This window comes from Heteronotia binoei, chromosome 15 (assembly GCF_032191835.1).
Source record: "Heteronotia binoei isolate CCM8104 ecotype False Entrance Well chromosome 15, APGP_CSIRO_Hbin_v1, whole genome shotgun sequence".
NCBI classification, from domain to species: Eukaryota; Metazoa; Chordata; class Lepidosauria; order Squamata; family Gekkonidae; genus Heteronotia; species Heteronotia binoei.
The window spans coordinates 15356697-15377960 of NC_083237.1; the positions used below are offsets into that span (position 1 = coordinate 15356697).

General features: G+C 42.4%; 1 protein-coding gene across 1 annotated transcript; it reads right to left on the bottom strand.

Annotated features, from left to right (window-relative positions):
- Positions 1–2495: 2495 nt before the first annotated feature.
- Positions 2496–19937, bottom strand: LOC132583141 (vomeronasal type-2 receptor 26-like). Its single transcript, XM_060254814.1, has 7 exons — positions 19852–19937; positions 16071–16362; positions 14099–14217; positions 13357–13408; positions 7036–7263; positions 5106–5232; positions 2496–3397 (listed from the first exon to the last, which is right to left on the bottom strand). Exons 1-7 carry the CDS (start codon positions 19935–19937, stop codon positions 2496–2498), a joined length of 1806 nt encoding a protein of 601 aa, XP_060110797.1.
- Between the last annotated feature and the right edge of the window lie 1327 nt (positions 19938–21264).

Genomic DNA, 21264 nt, shown 5'->3' on the forward strand with positions numbered 1-21264 from the left:
AGGATTGAACTCAGGTTATCAGCAGACTTTAGGGCTGCAGTACTGCAGCTTTAACACACTGCACCATGGGCTCTGTTATTATGTCATTTTTTTGGATGACAAGAAGTCATATATGGATACTTGTCAAACGAGACAGAAATCTGAGCAACGTGTGCATGGCTTCACATATGTTCAAAATTCATCCCCCTATGTCATATATATGTTAAGTCTCAGTTTATATTGGCAAACTATTGGGGGGTGGGGGGGAGAGAGAAATCCCTGGCAAATATGGTTCCTATTATCCTATATTTGCTACTACAGTGAAATGTGCAGCCTCAAGCCAAGACCCCATTGGGATTCCCATCTTATTTTGGACTTAGGTGTTTCAAGAAGCACTCCCTCCCCTTTAAAGTCTAAGTAGAGCTACAACCTAAAGAGTCTAATAAAGGTACCTGGGTTTACCCATGAAAATTCAGGAAAGAGCTTGGGCGTATCGACATTACAAACTGATTAAATGCAATCTCCCCCAGTTCAGGGTTCTCAATAATAAGATTTAATTTCATTCTCAGTAATGAAAGACTTCTCAGCATTGGAATATCCTGGTACAGGGGTGGAATTCTAGCAGGAGCTCCTTTGTGTATTAGGCCACAACCCCTGATGTAGCCAATCCTCCAAGGGTTTACAAGGCTCTTTTTTTGTAAGCTCTTGGAGGATTGGCTACATCAGGGGTGTGTGGCCTAATATGCAAAGGAGCTCATGCTAGAATTCCATCCCTGTCCTGGTATATCCTAGAGGTGACTGCCCAGCCCAAGGAAGTTGCTTTTTCACTAACCAAAACTTCATTCACCTTTTCTTCTCTTTTTCTGCTCAATCAAGAAGGGCACTAAAGTCATTGATTAAGGCTCCATCCTTTTTCAGGTGCAATCATGACTCACCCAAACTGTTGTGTCAATGCAGATTTGGCTCCCCTCAACTTAATCAAAATATATTAATCATGTTGCCACACTTGGGCTTTTTGTGCACATGCAGATTTGGCTCACAATAGCTTCATCAAGGTATTTTCCCCAGTTCTTTCCCACCCATGTTTGACAGCAGCTAACTTTAAACCAGCCCATGAGATTGAAACTTCACATCTTGGGCCAATCAGGCTCCTGGGGAAGTGGGTTGCCATGTTCAGCTGTGTGACTCTTCCCCCTAAAAAGACCATCCCAGATTAGTGAAAAGAGGGCCAGCTTTTCCCACCACCTGAATACACCTGCAACTCTGTTGCAGACTCCCTCTTCAATTATTTTTGTTTCAACACAAAACACATAGCTATGTGAAATGTGTCCTGTGTCATAATTGGGATGGAGTGGTAGGTCTCTTCACGGTTGAGCAGGAATTCTCTGGACTTCTTTTAAGTTTCAAGCAGCAATCTTCTGGGTTCATCTCACAGTGCCTGGGAGATACTCCCCTCTTTTTTTCAACCTGCTTGTGTATAGATTTAAAAAATAAGTTTAAGACAGGCCTTATGTTGGAAAGCAGCTTGAGACATCAATGAATGGGAGAAGCTATCCAAATAACCGTATAAACAGGGCTTTTTTTTTTTTTAGCAGGAACACACAGGAAAGCAGTTTCAACTGTCTTGGCATCATGGGATGTGGCCTAGTTTCTGTTGTGCTTTTTCTGCAAAAAAAGTCCTGTGTGAAACAATGATGATGTCAGGGTTGTGGTATTACATGCAAATGAGTTCCTGCTGGCTTTCTCTACAAAAAAAGACCCTGCATGTAAGGTTGGTATGATTGAGAGGTTGTGATTGACCCAAAGTCTGCCAGGATCCTTTTGTGACATGGGTGGTAGTGATGGGGTGAGGCCTAGATCTTCATAATCCCAGAATGACATTCCAAACATTATGCTACAACAGACCTCATAGAACAGTGAAGTTGTTTGAGTCCTATTGTTTCTTCACAGAGGAAATAATTTCCTGCCCCTTGTTTGTGCTGTCTGCACTGTCCTGTCCTGTTGGGATCAAAGTTTTCATTTTTTTGCAAATTGCAGAGAAATTCTGCAAATATTTTGTGTCAGGATGGACGTTCCTCTTTAATTTTTTGCACTGTAAATCCCACCAGCATTCTGAAGCTGATTGCTACTTGTGTAATCCCGAAATTTTGTTTCTGATGGGTAATACATGCCACAGACAACCTCAGATTCCATTCTGGTGGTGGTGGGAGGGTTTGCAGGTAGCCTGAGGAAAGATATTCCAACTCAATTTCTGGCTATCATCCTGAAATGTGTGGCCAGTCTAGCTTTCTTTTTGAATGAGCTATGTCTCCCACAGAAAGCCTTATCTTCAAATGGAATGGTGAGGAGGAATCTGACTATTATATAGGTTGGAACATAAATTTTCCCGTTCTTTTGGTCACTAATCCACCTCAGGTGAAGCTCTAGACATTATTCAACAACTGATGATCAAGTTTAAGGTTGCTAGCTTTATATTACACCTTCCAAAGCAGTTGTAACTATAGTAATTAACATTATTATTCTTTTCTTCTTCTCAGATGTTCTCTGTTGTTCAACTCAGGCCGCAGCAAAATAATGTAACATTTGGGGGCAAAGATGCAACCCAGAAGGCCAGCGCTTGAGGCTAAGATGGAGAAGATCTCCATAGCTACCATGGATTTCCCCTTGATGCTCAAGTAGGTGGGAACAAAAGATATCCAAACGCTACAAAAGACCAACAGACTGAACGTGATAAATTTGGCTTCGTTAAAACTGTCAGGTAACTTCCTGGCAAAAAAAGCTACCACAAAGCTCACAATGGCCAGGAAGCCCATGTAGCCCAGAACACAGTAAAACATGGTGACAGACCCTACATTGCATTCCAGGACAATTGCTTCAGCCTCTGAGTGCATGTCAACATCTGGAAATGGTGGAGAAATGGCCAGCCACGCAAAACAAAGGACTGCTTGGAAAAAGGAACAGAAAGTCATAATAGAATTTCCCATTCTTTTCCCCACCCAGTTCTTCAGACTGCTTCCTGGTTGGATGCTTAGGAAAGCCAGAACCACCATGGCAGTTTTTGCCAGCACGCAAGAAATGGCAACTGAGAAGGCCATGGCAAAAATGACTTGTTGGAGGAGACAGGACACCAGTTGTGGTTGACCAATAAAAAGCAAAGCACAAAGGAAGCAAAGGAGGAGGCAGATCAGAAGGCAATAGGTGAGGTTCCTATTATTGGCTTTGGCAATGGGGGTGCTGTGGTGCTTTATAAAGATTCCTAGCACCAAAAGAGTGATGAAAGAAAAGGAAAAGACAAAAGTCACCAAAGTGATCCCCAGTGGCTCTTCATAAGACAAAAAAGCTACATCTTTGGGAATGCATTGGTTTTGTCCCACATTTGGATAATGATCTTGTCTGCATTGGGTACAGTCATCCAAATCTGTAAAACAGAGACAGAAGGAGGGACAGTTTCAGTGTTCTCTAAATCCCTTATCTATTTCCATATCTCATACTTCAAGAGGATATTTTGGTGTGTATCACAGCATCTGTATTTCACTCCACAACTTATTCTAATATATATGACCTGTGAGGGCTAGGTTGAAGAAGTTGGGCACATACAAGAAGATTTATTTGTTTTACTCTCCTATTGAAATACTTCACTACTGTAGCAAAAAGATGTATTCAGTTGTGGGATTTTCTTTATTTAAAATGTGCCCATCTGTCAGAATGTCAAATATCACGTAGCAGGTCCAGTAGAGAGATGATTAAACTGTGAAAGAACAACTGGCCAAAGGCCATGCAGTAATATAGACGTGTACTGGTCTACCAGCATCCTACTGCACCAAACTTATAATAGTGGGTAAGGACCTGTTTAATAAAAGCTATCAATACTTCTGATGCTGGCAATTTCCCCCTAGAACTCAGTTTCTGAGGGGAGAACGTTCTGCTCATGGTGCTTCAGTGGCATCTACACCACCTTGTGACTTCCTCTGGAAATGCTGTGTCACTTAGTACGTAGAGCACTGTAGTAAGGTTTGCAAGACCCATTCTGCCATGGAAGCTCACTAGCTGACCTTAAGCTCTCTCTCTCCCAGTCTAACCAAGACACAGGTTTGTAGTGAAATAAAGGAGGGGAGAATGATGTTAATCAGCAATCTTACTTCCATTGGGAAGATCAGTGGAGTATATATAGTTCTGTCCATAATACCAATATTGTCTATGCATACTTATATTAAGTCACAACACACATGCATGATTTCCCTGGGTTCTAAGATCCTTGCCTGACTGCTTTGGTCATTATCCATGGTAAAAGACATCCATTCCTCTCTTCAGTCTCTTTGAAGTTACCATTAATATCCATGTTTGAAGTTACTACTCTGAACTCTCTTAGCCATCTTTCCTCCTTACTAGAAGCTATCTTGCACTAGAACTCTGTCTCAGTGGCAGCCAAGACAATGTGGTAGTGAACCAAGGGGAGAAACTCCACAGTGAGAGCGTAAGATATGAGATCATTTCTTAAACTTTCAACTCCTAGAATTATAGAGGGCAGACAGCTGTTCCTGTTGGTGATAGGGAATGGGGTTGGAGGATAGGAGAGGTTGGTGTTTTGTAAGTGTTATCACTTCAGTTGATGCACTGATGTAACCGGCAGGACAGAGGGAGAATCAGTCAAATGCTCAGTCAAAGCCATATTTTGAAAAGTATATGGGACATTACAAAACACAGATTTTTGTGTGTGTGTGTGTGTGTGTTATCACCAGCAATTCATACACCATCAGTGTATATTGCCAATTAGGATTTGTCCCCCTTAGCTATGTTACGATATCTCAAAGCACAGGAAATAAAATCATCCTTTTAATTAATTTTGCAGTTTCTTATTAATTTATATATTTTGATTTTAACTTTGCTTTCTCTCCAATGGGTACCCAAAGCAATTTACATTAAGTTGCTCATTTCCATTTTATTCCCATGCAAAGCAGTGGTGGTTTGGAATGTGTGACTAGTCCAACAGACTGCCATGGGAGAATGAGGATTTGAACCTGGATCATACAAATCCTACTACAAAACTCAACCTGCCACATCAATGAGATCCTTTCTACTCTTGAAAAAGTACAACTTTGCTCTGGATTGGACTACAAATGCCTTACTTTTCTGATTAGAAATCTTCCCTTCTGGACATTGTTTGCAGTCATAGCAGCAAAATTGCTCCCCTTCAATCATTTGCTTCCTAGAACCTGGATGGCAACTTTCACTGCAGACAGAAAGGGGCTGTGTCTAATGTATAAATGAAGCAGGGAAAAAAACTTACAGAAAATATTGAATCAAAAATAACATTTTGTTTGTTCCTCCAAGTTATTAATGGTGAATCCCCCAGGACGTTTGCTTCTCCTCTGAAGCGTTTTTGTGTGCGTTTGCTTCATGTGCTTGCTTCGTTCACCAACAAATTCCTTATGTTCAATCATTTCTGCTGGGTTGTTATACATAATGGAATTCATCCCTACTTGCCAGCAGCCTTGCTGTGAGGCCGGGGATGTATTTGCCACCTGGAGGCAGAGAGAAATACCTTCCTAGCCCATTCGGGCGTGCTTCTGTGGGGTTGGGGTTTGCTGCAACCTTAGCAGCACCTTCCACGCCCCCTTTCGATCTTCGCCTGACAATCGGCCTTCTTTCCCACCCTGATTGTTATGTAGGCATTTGCTGGTTGTCTTCTGGGTTGAGGGGCTGGGTAGGAATTTTTTGCTCCCCAGCTGATTGGCAGGACTGTTGGGGTGTTTTTTTCACCTACCCTACATAGCATGTCAGAGGACTGAGGATTTGGCTACAGCGAGGTGCTATTAAATAGATTGGTCACTTTAGTTTGGGCAGGTTTTTCTGTGTTTGAGATTCATATGCGGCTAGGGGAGAACCAAAAAACATCCCCTCTTGTGGGTTAGGAGACTGGCAGGATCATCCTTGAGATTGGACGACCCATGGTGGGAGACTGCAGACCGTGCTTTGGGGCTTACCTGGAGGGTTCCTTCCATCGAGACGTGCATCTGGTGGATGGCCCTACCTTCTGTGCTTGCCTGTTTGCTGTGCTGGCCTGGCAGGAGCTGTGGTATACAGCTCCAGCCTGGGGGCTGGGTTGCTCACCCATGGAATGGCAGGGGAGGTGTCTGTTGAGACCCCTGGCCCTGACCTTGCTGCAGTTCAGGTTAGACCTTGCCGTTTTATTATAAAAGATTTAAATAAAGTGGCCCATATTTATTCCAATAACTTATGTCTGACTCTTTTTCCCCGCTCTGGGGGCAAAATGATGGAGTACATCCTCCACCCTTGAAATGGTCCCAACTTGGGTGAGCAGGGTTGACAGCTTTTGGTTTTAAAATTCCTAGAGAACTGAAGGGTTGGTGCCTAGGGAGGATGAAGTGCGGGAGAGAACATGGGTTACACGATGCTATAGATCTACCCTCAGAAGCTTCCATGTTCTCCAGGGGAACTGATCCCTGCAAACTGGAGATTGGTTGAAATCTCAGGAGAACCCTATTTAAAGAGTTGACATGTCTGACTGCTGTTCTGTTTTGTTTTGTTTTTAAGTTCACATGGGAAAGTCTGAGAGACATTGCAGTCATTCTTCTGTTCCATTCACAACTTGTTTGCTTAATATGACAGGTACTCATGTTGAAAGAAAGAAAGAAAGAAAGAAAGAAAGAAAGAAAGAAAGAAAGAAAGAAAGAAAGAAAGAAAGAAAGAAAGAAAGAAGGAAAGAAGGAAGGAAAGAAGGAAGGAAGGAAAGAAGGAAGGAAAGAAGGAAAGAAAGAAAGAAAGAAAGAAAGAAAGAAAGAAAGAAAGAAAGAAAGAAAGAAAGAAAGAAAGAAAGAAAGAAAGAAAGAAAGAAAGAAAGAAAGAAAGAAAGAAAGAAGGAAGGAAAGAAAGAAACAAGGAAAGAAAGAAAGAAGGAAAGAAGGAAAAAAAGAAACAAGGAAAGAAAGAAAGAAACAAGGAAAGAAACCAATAAAACTTTTGGGTTGTCTGAAGCTAGCTTCCCCCCCCCCCCATCTCACTCTAATGTTTTAAATGATAGCTTTCTCAAATTACCTTGTTAAACCAGCTGTTCCAGGTGATCCTCTCTTCATTAATGGTAAGCATTTGGTCTGCAGGAGCTTCTAGATGAACCTCTCCAATTTTCACTTTAAAAAAGGATCGATTTGGGAAAGCAAGCCAGTTCATAATATCAAACCCTGTTGTGACTTCTCCACTGGTATCAAATGAAATTGTCACCCCAGCACTGTTATTAAATGAGATGCTTCTCAGAAAGCCATGAAGCTAGATTGAAAAAGGAAACACAAATGAGGATCAGCTGTTCATTGACAAGCATTGTGCATGCTAGTGTTTTGTTTATTTATTTATTTGATTTATATCCCACACTCCCTGCCAAAGGCAGGCTCAGGGCGGCTCACATATTAAAGGTCACACAGTCACATTAGTGTGACCAAATAAATCAAAATAACAATAAAATCATAAAACATAAAAATAATTTCCATAACATCTACGTGTGCCAGTATCATGGTTTCAGACAGCAATCAAGTTCTAATGGTGGTTAACCATTCTAAGAGGTCCTAGGATCACCATGGCGTGATGAGGTAAACCATTAGTAATGTTTTTATGGCCCAATCCCGTTGCTGCAGGTGTTGTTATCATGAAAATGCATGGCGGAAGAGTGCCGTTTTGCAGGCCCTGTGGAACTGTGGAAGCTCTTGCAGGGCCCTGACCTCCTCCGGCAACTCATTCCACCAGCTAGGGGCAGCAATGGAAAAGACCCTGCCTCTCATTGATTTGAGCCTCAATTCTCTGAGTAACTGCTTAACTTCTTTTAGTAACTACTTAATAATACAACATATTTTTAAAAGACTATTAAATGTCTTGTGTCCGTGCCTGACATTTTTATGATTTTCCATTTTATTTTTTTATACATGATGTTATTATTAGAGTTATTAAACACATCCAGATTTTCTCCTTTTTTGTATGTCTCACTTTCAAGAGGAAATGGCTTTCCCAGATGTAGCTTTTTGTTGCCACCACAATGGGAGGACATTGGCAAGAATTCTACCCACAACATTGTTTTACCCCCTTTAGAGCAAAGATTTTTTTTTATCTGGGGGGAGCTCAGAAATTAGATGAGAAGCAGGGTGATATGCAAACCCCATATTCAATACCATGAGATAATAATCCCAAATAATAATGCTAGAGAAATGCCTTACATCTCAGGATTTACATCAAAGTTGGGTCTCCACGAACTTAGAGGCTAAAAAGCAAAAGGTAAACAACAGGACAACTGGATGGGCAGGACTCATCTCCTAGAACCAGAAAGAGCAGATCTTTCTTATGGGTCAGGAAAAGAAAGATGACCCCAAGGGGTGGACAGTGCAAAAATTACAAAACCTATGCACAATGAGGAAAAAGCTCTGTCCCCATTCTCAACTCTCTTAGCCACTTTTGCTCTTTACTAGAAGCTAATTCACACTAGAACTTTGTCTCAATGGCAGCCAAGACCATGTGTTAGTGAACCAAAGGGAGAAACTCCACAGTGGGAAACTAAGATACTGGAACATTTATATGGCCAGCCCTAGACTGCCTGCCACCCTAACGTCTTCTGCTCCCCCCCCACAGATAACATTACTGTCACATGGGGGAGGTACTCAATTCAGCATCCCCAGAAGGCCAGTGCCCCTGGCAATCACCTAGTTTGCCTAGTGGCAGGGATGGCCCTGATCATTTCTTAAACTTGCAACTCCAAGAGTTGTGGAGGGCAGACAGTTGTTCCTGTTGGTGATAAAGGACAAAGATGGAGGACAGGAGAGGTTGTGGTTTTGTAAGTGTTATCATTTCAGTCATGAGAGGGTTAAGCTAACGGTACTGTATATTAATCTTAGCTAGGTGGTTTACAACCAATCAGATGTTGAATCTACAATGCAAACTAGCCAAGATGCTGAAGAAGTATCTTTTGCTCATATGGCCAGGTGTCTACCTGACAGTACTGCAACCAACAGGAAGGGCTACAAGCGACTCCATGATCAAAAGTGAAGGCAGGAGAAGCTTGGCCAGAGAAGACAGCTGTGAGACAGTCACAAAGAAACAGTAAGTTTTTCTTTTGTTCAAATGTTCAACCTATGAGCGAACATTTTACCTGCAAAGAAAAGTCTGAAACTTTTGCACCCATTGTCAAGCACACCATTATTTATATCAGCATCAAGAAGAATGCATGTTGAACACTTGGACAAGCATTCCTTAATGGAGACTTATCTGTAAAGATCTACATGGAACAACCAAATGGTTTTCAAGAAAAAGGGGTTTCAGATTTGCATTAGAGCATGGACAAAATGCCAAATAGAATTGCACTAATCTTGATCATTTGCACTCTCCTGCCTTAACAAAGTATTATATATGTGTTCAAAGTATCATCAGCATCAAAAAGGTGAAAGAATTCTGATCAGAATTAAATAAAAGGCACAGCCAAAACTTAAAGGTCAAAAGCCAGGCGCGAGTTTCCAGCAGCAACAGTCCAGTTTCCATGCAAATTGCAGCATAAGGAACACAGTTGGGTAGTCCCAGAATTTTCCTCAAAAAAAAAAAAAGGATTGTAGGCCTTCAGTGGTGTGATCAAAGGCACTGATCCGTATAGGGGCACCATATAAAAGTTGGGGGCTAGATTTCGCATTAAAAGCTCTTAGGGCCAAAGGGACATATCGGTTCCCTTTCAAATAAAAGAAACGGGCAATAGCCAAGGCACTAGTTCTTGCCACTGTTAGAGCACACTTGTGATGGGTTGCCCAGCTCCCATTATAGGAAAAATTAATCCCCAGATATTTGGTAGTTTTGACCTGTTCAATAGGGTTTCCCTGGACTGACCATAATAATTGCTTCCAAGATTTAGAGAAAACTAAAATCTTTATTTTCCCATAATTCAGGGTTAACTTGTTGTTATTGAGATAGGTCATAACTTGGTATAATAGACGCCTCAATCCAATTTGGGAACATGACAATAAGAAGGCATCATCCGCATATAAAAGGATGGGAACGTGACAGTAAGCAATTTTAGTAGCATGCCCATCGATTGCATATAAAACAGGGGCTAGATCATTTAAAAAAAGATTAAAAAGTGCTGGGGCAAGGATACAGCCTTACAAATTGGAATTTCCGAAGTTAGATTTCCCTGGAGGTTGTACTTAACTTGACAGCTGGTGTGTGTATACAGTTTTTTAATCAAGGTAAGCAATCTGGGATCCATGTTCATCCTGGCCAATTTAACCCAGAGCAACTCTCTAGGAACTGAGTCAAACGCCACCTTGAGGTCTAAAAAGGCAGCGAAGAGCTTGTTGCTGGATTTCCCACTGTATTTGAAAACTAGGTGTGATAAAACAACACAGTGGTCAAGGGTGGATTTACCACCATTCTGGGTGGAACTTCAATAGCTCTGGAATGACTGCGTCAGGGCCGGGGGCCTTTTTGGACTTAAGTTGCGAAATCAGGGTAATGATTGATGCGGGCATCTTTAGAAATCCTGACAGACCTAAAAAAACAAGGGAGGGAAACATTGGGGTCTAAGTTCAGGAGAGCCAAGAGGTCCCGGTCATCTTTACCAATTCTAGCATTAAAATCTCCAAGTAAAATAATATATGTCGTGGGAAAGAGGTGCTCAAGTTGTTCGAGATATGTGGTCATACGATCCCAAAGGGAGCATAGCGAAGCTTTGTCAGGAGAGGGGGGAAGGTAGACATTAACAACAATAAACACAAAGCTATGACAGCTAAAACGAAAAGCATGGGCAAGGGGGTTGCAAGCAGGTAGTTCCAGCACTTTAAATTTAGATTGCTGAGAGACTAGTAAACACAAGCCTGCTTGGAGATGACCACGTGAATTACTTTTAAACCCAGGTAAGGAGTATGCTAGAAAACCCTCGAGGCAAATCAAAGAGTCTGTCCAAGTTTCCTGGAGAAAGATGATCTCAAATTGTTTGAGGTAGGAACAAAAATCAGAGTCCCATTTCTTGCTTCCCCAGCCAGCTATATTCCAGGATAACAGTTTCACTGGTGAGGGCTGGGGCATTGTTAGACATCAGTCAGTTTCAATCAGCTGATCAAGCGAGTTATTCAAATCAAAGTTGATACAGCCATTGTTGAAACTGGAACCAGGAAGTGCTTCAGGAGGAGGGTGCATAAGATTGACCACACTGGGCTGCATGGGGCTGGCCATCCCAGAGTCCAGGAGAGGGTGAATCTCTGCTTCCACCTCGATCAGGCACTTAGAAGGTCCGGCTGAACTTTGGGTGGACATGGGACATGTAGGCATAGTAGTAGAGTCTTGCAGGAGGGGAGGAGTCAGACACTTCTCCTTCTTATTTTGGTAGGACAATACTGAGAGGCAATAGGCAAGCTTCTCTATCTGAGTACAGTGTCTAGATCTGACATTTCTGCAGCTTTTGGAAACCTGTGCAGAAAAGCTGGTTTATCAAATCACTATAATTGGAATGCTGTAACGAGGCTGGCTACATAACTCATAAGAAAAGCTGCCTGAAACTAAAGCTCTCAGCTTGTGACATCCCAAGACTTGTTGGATAAATGGACTCTAAATGGAGTGAAGACAAAACTGACTACAAGTCAATCAGTGGCTGCATGTGTTTCTATGGAGATAGCCTGATGAGCTGGACTAGTCAAAAGCAAACACAATTTGCCAGGTCAACTACTGAGGCTCTCTTTCTCTTTTTTTCTTTAAAGACGTATAATTACAATATAGAGAGAGATTTCCTTAAGTTTTTCCCATAATCTGAGGAACGGCTGAAATGTGTTTTGAGTATTATTCTATGTTATGTATAAAATAAAGTCATGCCATGTTTCCAAAAATCTGAAGTTTTGGCTCTATCTTTAATTTTTCTAATTTGGTTTGTTAATTTTCCAGTCAAAGCTATCTACTATAACTCAGTATTAAAGAAAAACAACACACACACTCTGTGTAGAAAATAATTCTCAATGTAATCCACAAAATGCTAGTTCTTGTAAACAATTCAGTGGTACAGATAGATAACCATCCTATGCACGACACAGCTAATGTCCCAAAAAAACCATAATATAATTACTGTAGTCCCACGGATGAATAAAGAACCAGTCAACTTTCAATTCAGAAGTGTCCTTCTTCAAGGGGCCGTCTTCAAGGGACTCATAGGTTCAGTAGAGCTGAAGTGCCATAACATTGGAAACATTGGATCGGCTAGAAGTGTGCTGACATGTATTAAAGAAATTAATTATGGCTCTTCAGCTCTACTGAACCTATGAGTATTAAAAAACGATCCCTTGAAGAAGGATACTTCCAAAATGAAATTGGGCCAGTTCTTTATTCATTTGTTAAACTACAGTAATGATATTATATAGTTTTTTGGACAGTAGCTGTGTCATGCATAGGATGGTTATCTATCTGTACCACTGGTTTGTTTACAAGCACTAGCATTTTATGGATTACACTGAGCATTATTTTCTACACAGAGTGTGTATGTTGTTTTTCTTCAGTTTCTTTCACCTCCACGATCTCAATCTCCACTGACATTACTCAGTATTAAGACTGAAATGCTAATAATTCTATGGATTTCCAACATTCAGCTATTGTCCTACAGGTTGCCATTAACATAAACACTATCAACCCTTTAGATGTCACATTTCCCTCCTTGCCGCAGCCCTTCTCCAACATGATTCAAGAACCATTCAGATTAAGTGTTCTCAAGGAGAACAGGATAAAGGTTTAAATTATAACACAGGAGATTTGCATTCCAGAATTGCATTTTGCACAGGCTGCAGTCTGTAACAGATTGTGATTAAAATTTGCATTTAATACAGACTGAAGTTTGCACTAGATTGTACTGGCAATTAAAAAGAGATAACTTAAACATTGGGCTTGACTTGGACTTACCTGGTGTGAATGGTTCTTGAGAGAGATTTACTTAAATTTACCTGGTGGGGGGCGATTCTTAAAAAAGACTGACTGAAACGGAAGGACAACTGGCTATCTGTAGGCTTGTGATGCAAAGGAATTACTACTAGAGTCTTTTTGCAAAGGGTTGTAGGACAAAAAGAAAAAGGACAACATTCCAAGAGAACATAAGTCCTGCTGCATATCAATATTTATTACTCATGGTGGTTAGAACCGAACAGTATTTATATGTGTCTGTAAGGATTTCTTAGACTTGCATATGTATGTTTATAATAAATGGTGGAGCAAATGGTGGAGAAAAAGGCTGTAGCTTGAAAAATTGTGACATTCTAAGGTGGAAGGGAGAGGGAAAATAAGTCATGAAAATGAATCAAGAAATCCTAAGCAGTTCAAACTATATCTGTTTCTGTTGTCAGAGACATGATTTTCTAAGATAGTTACCTGCCATAACGGTTGATGGAAGAGGTTATATTTCTTCCTCTTCAGCATTCTTCTGTGTCCATAAGGAGATGAATACAGGTCATGTAAAGCATGTGCTACAGCATAGACAGCATTATAGATACTGTAGCTAGTACCGGTCATACTCATTTCAAAAGCATCGCCTGGAAGTCTCTCCATTTTCTCCTCCCCAGTGCAGTTTTTATGAAAATTAAGTTGCCTCAGTGAATCACAGAATTCACAGAGAAATGCCTGTTCCCAAAAGTCTCTGATGAAGCCATCTCCTTTAGTCCTAAGAGGTTTCCTGCTCTGAAGAAACTGACGGAATCCTGGTAGTTCATTTGTGTGAACCGTGAAGGACATTGCACCATGAAAGATAGTGTTGTCCCAATTTCTTTGATAATAGTAAGATGTAAAATCCATCTGAATGGCCATAATGTAAACTTTCCCTTTAGGTTCTGCTGTTGTGTATTCTTGCTCTGAAAATTTTACTGCCCATCTAAAAAATGAGATTGAACCAGTGTCTCCAAAAAAAACAACTGCATTAGCCTTACTCTCCATTAAAACATCAATTTTTTTCCATGCTTCTTTCATCATGTCAAAATAATAACTTATCATAGAGACCTGGTGGATTTTTGCTATGAAGGCCAAGCAGATGCCATTCTGAGAAAAAAAAGGAAGTAGGGCTTGCTGAAATCTTTCTCCACGTTCATCATCTGCAACAATGAGCCCAATCCATGTCCACCTGAAATGCAGAATTAACTGCAGGATCCCCTTGTACTGCTGGGCTTCATTTGGGACCATTCGATAAATGGAAAGTCCTGAGAAGGTTTCATTCATTAATGATGTGGAACTGTAGGCGAGCTAAAGGAAGCCAAAATTGGGAAGGAAATGAAAAGAGTGAGAGTGAAAAGTTTTCAAAATGCTAATTGGTGTAAGTGCATTTATCATTTTCAAAAAATGCATACTTTTCAGTTGCATCATTGGTTAAAAAAATAGACTATGTTTCCCTTTTTTATTTATGGAGAAGAAATTAAAATGGTGTCAGTTGCTGGGAATCTGAAAGGCATGAAGAACTAAATGCATACATCTGATAACATGAGGTCAATTATTCACGAAAGCATATGCTGTAATAAAGGTTATTCTGTAGCTAAAATTTATTCTGCTATTCTAAACTAAACTAAACTTAAATAAGTAAACTAAACTAAACTTAATAACTAAACCTTATTCTGCTATTCAGTTTGTCAATTCATTCTATGTTCAGGGCATTATTGTGCATGGCAGACTGTTCAATTACATGAGTATACCTAATGTAATCTTCCAAAGAGTCCTTTCAAATATAGAATATACTACCATATTGGGTTCATCATCATGCATTTGAGAATCAAATATTGATATTGAATCTAAAATAATTCCATTGGATAGTAATAGCTGTTGCATGGGGAAGCATGTACAAACAGTGCTCTTGATCAGCATGTTGCCACATGTGCCCATTCCTGGAGAAGGTATACATGACCAGAGTCAGAAAGGCTTGACAACATCCATACCGGACATCCTATGAGCTCTGACCTGGATAGCCCAGGCTAGCCTGATCTCATCAGATCTCAGAAACTTAGCTGAGTCAACCTTGGCTTGTATTTGGAAGGATGACCTCCAAGGAATACTGCGGTTTTGTGCAGAGGAAGTCACTTCTGTAACATCTCTTGTCTTAAAAACAAGCCTAGCTTACCACCTGGTGATGCATCATGCTAGAAAAGCAAGAACTTCTGGCTGCCAGACACACTTAGGAACTCCTGGCTATACTACACACAATGCCAGAAGAAGAAGAAGATGATGATGATGATGAAAGGCATCATGCCATACATGGCTGCATTTGTTCAGAACGTTAACTGGTGTTCACTATGGTGAACAGGAGTTACATTGAATCCAGTAGCACCTTCAAGATTAAGAAGATTTTCAGGGTATACTCTTTCAAGTGTAAAAGCTCCCTTCATCAACAAAAGAACAGATTAAGCTGCCTTGTATCAGCTATGAGATCTTCCAAATTATTTACAGCCTAATTTTAATCATGTAAGACCCCAAACTAATTTGATGAAAGTTAAGGACATATCCCTCCAGGACCCTCTCAAATGATAATCCGGTTGGCTATTATTGTCTGTTGTAGATTCTGGAACTCCCTCCCCATGCTTTTGGCTATATGTAATATTATGTTACTATATTTCTACATTGTCACGGAATGCCTTGGCCAAACTCTCTATGGAAAGGCAGCAAACAAATACTCAAGAGTAACTAAAACTATAAATCATGGGCAGAGACATTAAAGAATATTTTGAATGCTGGCATCGCTATATTCTCATGTAAATAAATAACTTTAAAAGGCATATATCATGAAGTTATAGATATTAGGGTTTGTAGAATCTTTCGGGCTCAAGTGCCGTGTTCTACTGGGAAAGTTTTTCTTCCAGGATGTTCTCCGCAGCTGAAAACGAAACGTCTGGAAGTAAAACTTTCTCCAGTAGAACACGGCACTTGAGCCCGAAAGATCCTACAAACCCTAATGATGTTACCAGCCGTGAAAACCTGAAATCTTTGATGTTATAGATAGTTTAGAAGATATGTTTTTCTTCACTTGGCCATGAATAGATTAAATAACACTGTTTTATAACACTGACAACACTTTCGTTAGAGTCCTTTCATATTCTGAATACTCAGCCTACCTGAGGAATGTGGTAGATGGATAGCACAGTTGCTATGTAGAGAGAAGTTTTTGCATCAGCTCCTCCAACGACTGCTATCAGATTGTTCTGGAAGTCACACTTGTAGTTGGGAATAAATCTGTTCTTTGCAGAGAGAAGCTGTATTGTAGCACGATAGGTCTCTCGTTCATTCATGAAACTGTCACGGATATGGAAGCCCAAAGTGACATTGGGCAAGAGATGGAGGTTTTCATTGATTTCCTTCACAGCAAATGCCATGGCCAAGACATGTTGGTAATGACTAGTCCGTACACTGTGACAAGAAACATGAAGTAACTGAGCAACATTTTTATACTGTCATTGAGCCTCAAGCTTTATTACTCATAACTGATTTGAAATATTAATAATGGTATCAGTGCATTGATATTGATAATGGTACCAGTACATTGAATTTATTTGATCCACAGTTAGATTCCAGCCCATTTAGATTTCCACTCCTCTCTAATTCCAGATATTATTTCTGAGCATTTTAGATCATCCTTTCATTTATTAATATCCCACTAGATAGCCAGTGCTTTGATGTTATTAGACTTCAATGTTCACAGAAACTGGAGGAAAAATGTTTAAAATGTGTGGTTTTATGACTACCACACTTGAAGTGCTAACTGGAAATACCAAGGATTTCTATTCAATTCAATCCAGATTCATCACTGTACACAACATGGTAAGATTCCATGAGCATCTCTTCTGCTAAACAATAAGTTTTTATTACAAAACTGCTTGTTCCATAGCTGACAACTATTCAGTTTGTGTTTTTCATTATGGGGTCAGAGAAGATAATAAAATCTGTCATTTCCAAGGAACCATGAAATGGAAATGAGGGGTTGCAAATTAATAGAAAAGTTAGAAATTAATCTTTACATTCCTAGAATTCAATGACATCTGAAGAGCATGTCAGTTATTAACATGATAGGCACACATGCACAGATATTAACAGATAAGCACAAGAGGAAATGTCCTTACAAAGGTGTATCATATGCCAAAGAACTGGGTAGCTTTTTAAAGTCCAGGTCATCTGATGTAGTAGACGTAAGAGAGCTAATTCCCCCAATGATGAGATCTCCTTCTTGAAAGTGTTTATGAAGACTTGAGAGGGGTTCACTGACTATGCATTTAGCATCTTGAACCCTGCACATGGATGGGTAGAACAGCACCAAAACGGACACCACAGCTGATACCATTTTGCCATCAGTTGATTGCAACCCTGATTTCAGTGTTTTCACATGACTGTTGAAATCATTCCAGTTTGAAACCATCTGACTTGCACAATCGCTAGAATAAAATTTAACATAGTATAGCTATCGTAACTCTACCTGTCTCTAGGCTTACCACAACTCTGAATGCCAACAGTGTATTTCTAGTATAATACAGGAATGATGTTATTTTCTAATGACTGCTGAAATGCCTTTGGGACTCTGACAAGGAGTAGTCACAAGAAAGTTGATTCATTACAGAGAAGATAGCCACACCTTAAACAACTTGTTAATACAACAGTTGGGAAAAACATCTAGGAAAAGCTAGGCCCACGTGGACTTGCTGCCGGAGCAAGAAAAAACACTTGCTTGGTGGGAATTGTTTTGTCCATACATACTTGGGATAGAAGTATTTATTACTTCTTGGCCTTTTGGTTGGGAAAGCATTCATTCAGTCAGTTTATTGTTGCAGTCAATGACCAGAATATGTACAGTCATTGACCAGAACATGTAAGAATAACCTTAAATGTACCTTATAAAAAGTCCCACAAAGAGTCTACATATTAAGATTTGATGATTTGAGTGTTATAACAGTAAAAAAAGAATACAAAAGATTATTATTATTTAACCCTTTAAACCTTTTAAAAAGTCACTTTAAAACTTGTTAGCAAGGGTTGTTTGCCCCCCCAGTTGGAAGAAACGAGACAACACGGTATGATGGGTAATAAAACAGGGCAACTTTATTGAACAAAAACAGCATGGGGCAAACTAAACTCCCGGACAGGTGAAGGAAAACACACCAGACCCTTCCCCATCTGGATAGGGTGAGCCACCCAGTCCCCAGCAGCAGCCAGTTTAAACCGGCTGCCTCCAAGCCGGCAAAGGCTGGGTATACCCCCCCAGTGGCAATGCCGCCCACCCAGGAACAGCCCGTCAAAGGAGGGAACCCTGTAGCGGGCAACACAGCAGAGAGCCGTGCAGCCCAGCTGCTGTCCCATCCCGCTACTTCCCTTGAAACGGGAAAGCCAAGGGTGGTCACCAGATACCTAAAACCTAATTAAACTCCAGCTAAATAAAGTTACCAAAAACCAAAACCCAGCCTCAAGGCAAACACATCCCAGCCATAGCCAATCAATTGAGATGAAAAAATTCCTACCTGGCCTCGTAAAACATGGCAACCGGAGAAGCCTGTACTATTGCAGGGTGGGAGAGTGGGCCGAAAGCCACAAATGAAGTGCGTGGCTGCAGGCATAGCTGGGCTTATAAAGCCCAGACCACGCCCACGCACATCCCCAGATGACTGGGCCCATTTGCCTCGGCTCCATCCGGGGAAGCAAATGCGGCCCCCGCCCTATGCCGCCGAAACGTCGGCGTGGGTGGGAAGGGGCCGGATTGCCCCCCCAGTCAGAAGAAATGAGACAACACGGTATGATGGGTGATAAAACAGGGCAACTTTATTGAACAAAAACAGCATGGGGCAAACTAAACTCCCGGACAGGCGAAGAAAAACACACCAGACCCTTCCCCATCCGGATAGGGCGAGCCACCCAGCCCCCAGCAGCAGCCAGTTTAAATCGGCTGCCGCCAGGCCGGCAAAGGCCAGGTATACCCCCCCCAGTGGCAATGCCACCCACCCAGGAATGGCCCGCCAAAGGAGGGAACCCTGTAGCGGGCAACACAGCAGAGAGCCGTGCAGCCCAGCTGCTGTCCCATCCCGCTACTTCCCTTGAAACGGGAAAGCCAAGGGTGGTCACCAGATACCTAAAACCTAATTAAACTCCAGCTAAATAAAGTTACCAAAAACCAAAACCCAGCCTCAAGGCAAACACATCCCAGCCATAGCCAATCAATTGAGATGAAAAAATTCCTACCTGGCCTCGTAAAACATGGCAACTGGAGAAGCCTGTACTATTGCAGGGTGGGAGAGTGGGCCGAAAGCCACAAATGAAGTGCGTGGCTGCAGGCATAGCTGGGCTTATAAAGCCCAGACCACGCCCACGCACATCCCCAGATGACTGGGCCCATTTGCCTCGGCTCCATCCGGGGAGGCAAATGCGGCCCCCGCCCTATGCCGCCGAAACGTCGGCGTGGGTGGGAAGGGGCCGGATTGCTCCCCCAGTCAGAAGAAATGAGACAACACGGTATGATGGGTAATAAAACAGGGCAACTTTATTGAACAAAAACAGCATGGGGCAAACTAAACTCCCGGACAGGCGAAGAAAAACACACCAGACCCTTCCCCATCCGGATAGGGTGAGCCACCCAGCCCCCAGCAGTAGCCAGTTTAAATCGGCTGCCGCCAGGCCGGCAAAGGCCAGGTATACCCCCCCCAGTGGCAATGCCGCCCACCCAAGAATGGCCCGCCAAAGGAGGGAACCCTGTAGCGGGCAACACAGCAGAGAGCCGTGCAGCCCAACTGCCATCCCATCCCACTACTTCCCTTGAAACGGGAAAGCCGAGGGTGGTCACCAGATACCTAAAACCTAATTAAACTCCAGCCACCACAATGCCAAGCCTCAGCTTAGGCACTTGGGCCCACTAAAGCCAACCGAAGCCCCAGCTGTAGTTCAAACAAGAAAGCCCTGTTGCCAACGACGGACAGGTGGACACCATACCGCCGATACAGGTTTGCCATATCCGACCTTATGGCAGGGTGAGGCAAATATACACCAAGGCCACCACCGAGCGCCTTCTTAATCGCTCTGTTGGCCTTGCGTCGAGCCCTCTCGATCCCCGCGGGATCCCAAGCCGCTCTCCAAACCCAGCGAGGAAGGATGGCGGACCACAATATGAGCACCCCGGGCCACCTGCTCCATATCACCCTGAGGTCTTCGATCACCTGCAGTGAAGGGGCCCTCCCCATCAACAGGCCAAGATCGTTACCACCAAGGTGAATAACCAAAATTTGAGGCAGAGGACCATTCCTCCTTTGAAAAAGGAGTGGCAGGAGCCCGTCCCAGCAAAGTCCTCGACGCCCCTGCCACTCCACGACTGCTCACTCACTAAGGCCCAACTGCGATCCAATTGGTGAGTGCCGAGCCTGGTGGGCAGCCCAAAAAACCATGCTGTGGCCGGCGATCAGAATCCTCTGTCTTTCACACTGCCCCACAGCACCTAAAATAAAAGAAAAGAGTAACCAACACTGATTCTATCTCTCTCTCTTGGCTTGACTTCGCGAATGAAGATTTAAGAAGGGTGCAGTAGTTCACATCTGCTGCAGGCTCGCTGGTGTCTGATAAGACCAATGCAGGACAGGCAGATCCAGCCACAGTGGCTGCAGGGAAAAGTCTGATTTGGGGTTGGTGCTGTAGCAGTGCGATTCTTCCTCAATCTCCTTTTGTCCTCAAGACCAGCTATGCGTACGTTATCAAAGGAAGAGATAGCCTGGTGGATGGTGTGCCTCCATGCTTTGCGATCTGAGGCTAGGTCAGACCACTGGTGATGGTTGATGCGACAGGTACCAAGGGATTTCTTCAAGGAGTCCTTGTACCTCTTCTTTGGTGCCCCTCTATTTCGATGGCCGGTGGAAAGTTCGCCATACAGAGCAATCTTGGGAATGCGGTGGTTTTCCATCCTAGAAATATGCCCTGCCCAGCGCAGCTGTGTCTTCAACAGCAGTGCATCGATGCTTGTAACCTCCGCCCGCTTGAGGACTTCAGTGTTGGTCACAAAGTCACTCCAGTGGATGTTAAGGATGGTGCGAAGGCAGCGCTGATGAAAGTGCTCAAGGAGTCGCAGGTGATGACGGTATAAAACCCACGATTCGGAGCCGTAGATGAGGGTTGTCATCACAACCGCTTTGTAAACATTGATCTTTGTGCCTTTTTTCAGATGCATGTTGCTCCACACTCTTTTGTGCAGTCGGCCAATTGCCAGCCTGTTGTCAATCTCCTTGTCGATCTTGGCATCTGAGGAGATGATGCACCCCAGGTAGCTGAACTGCTGCACTGTCTTCAGAACTG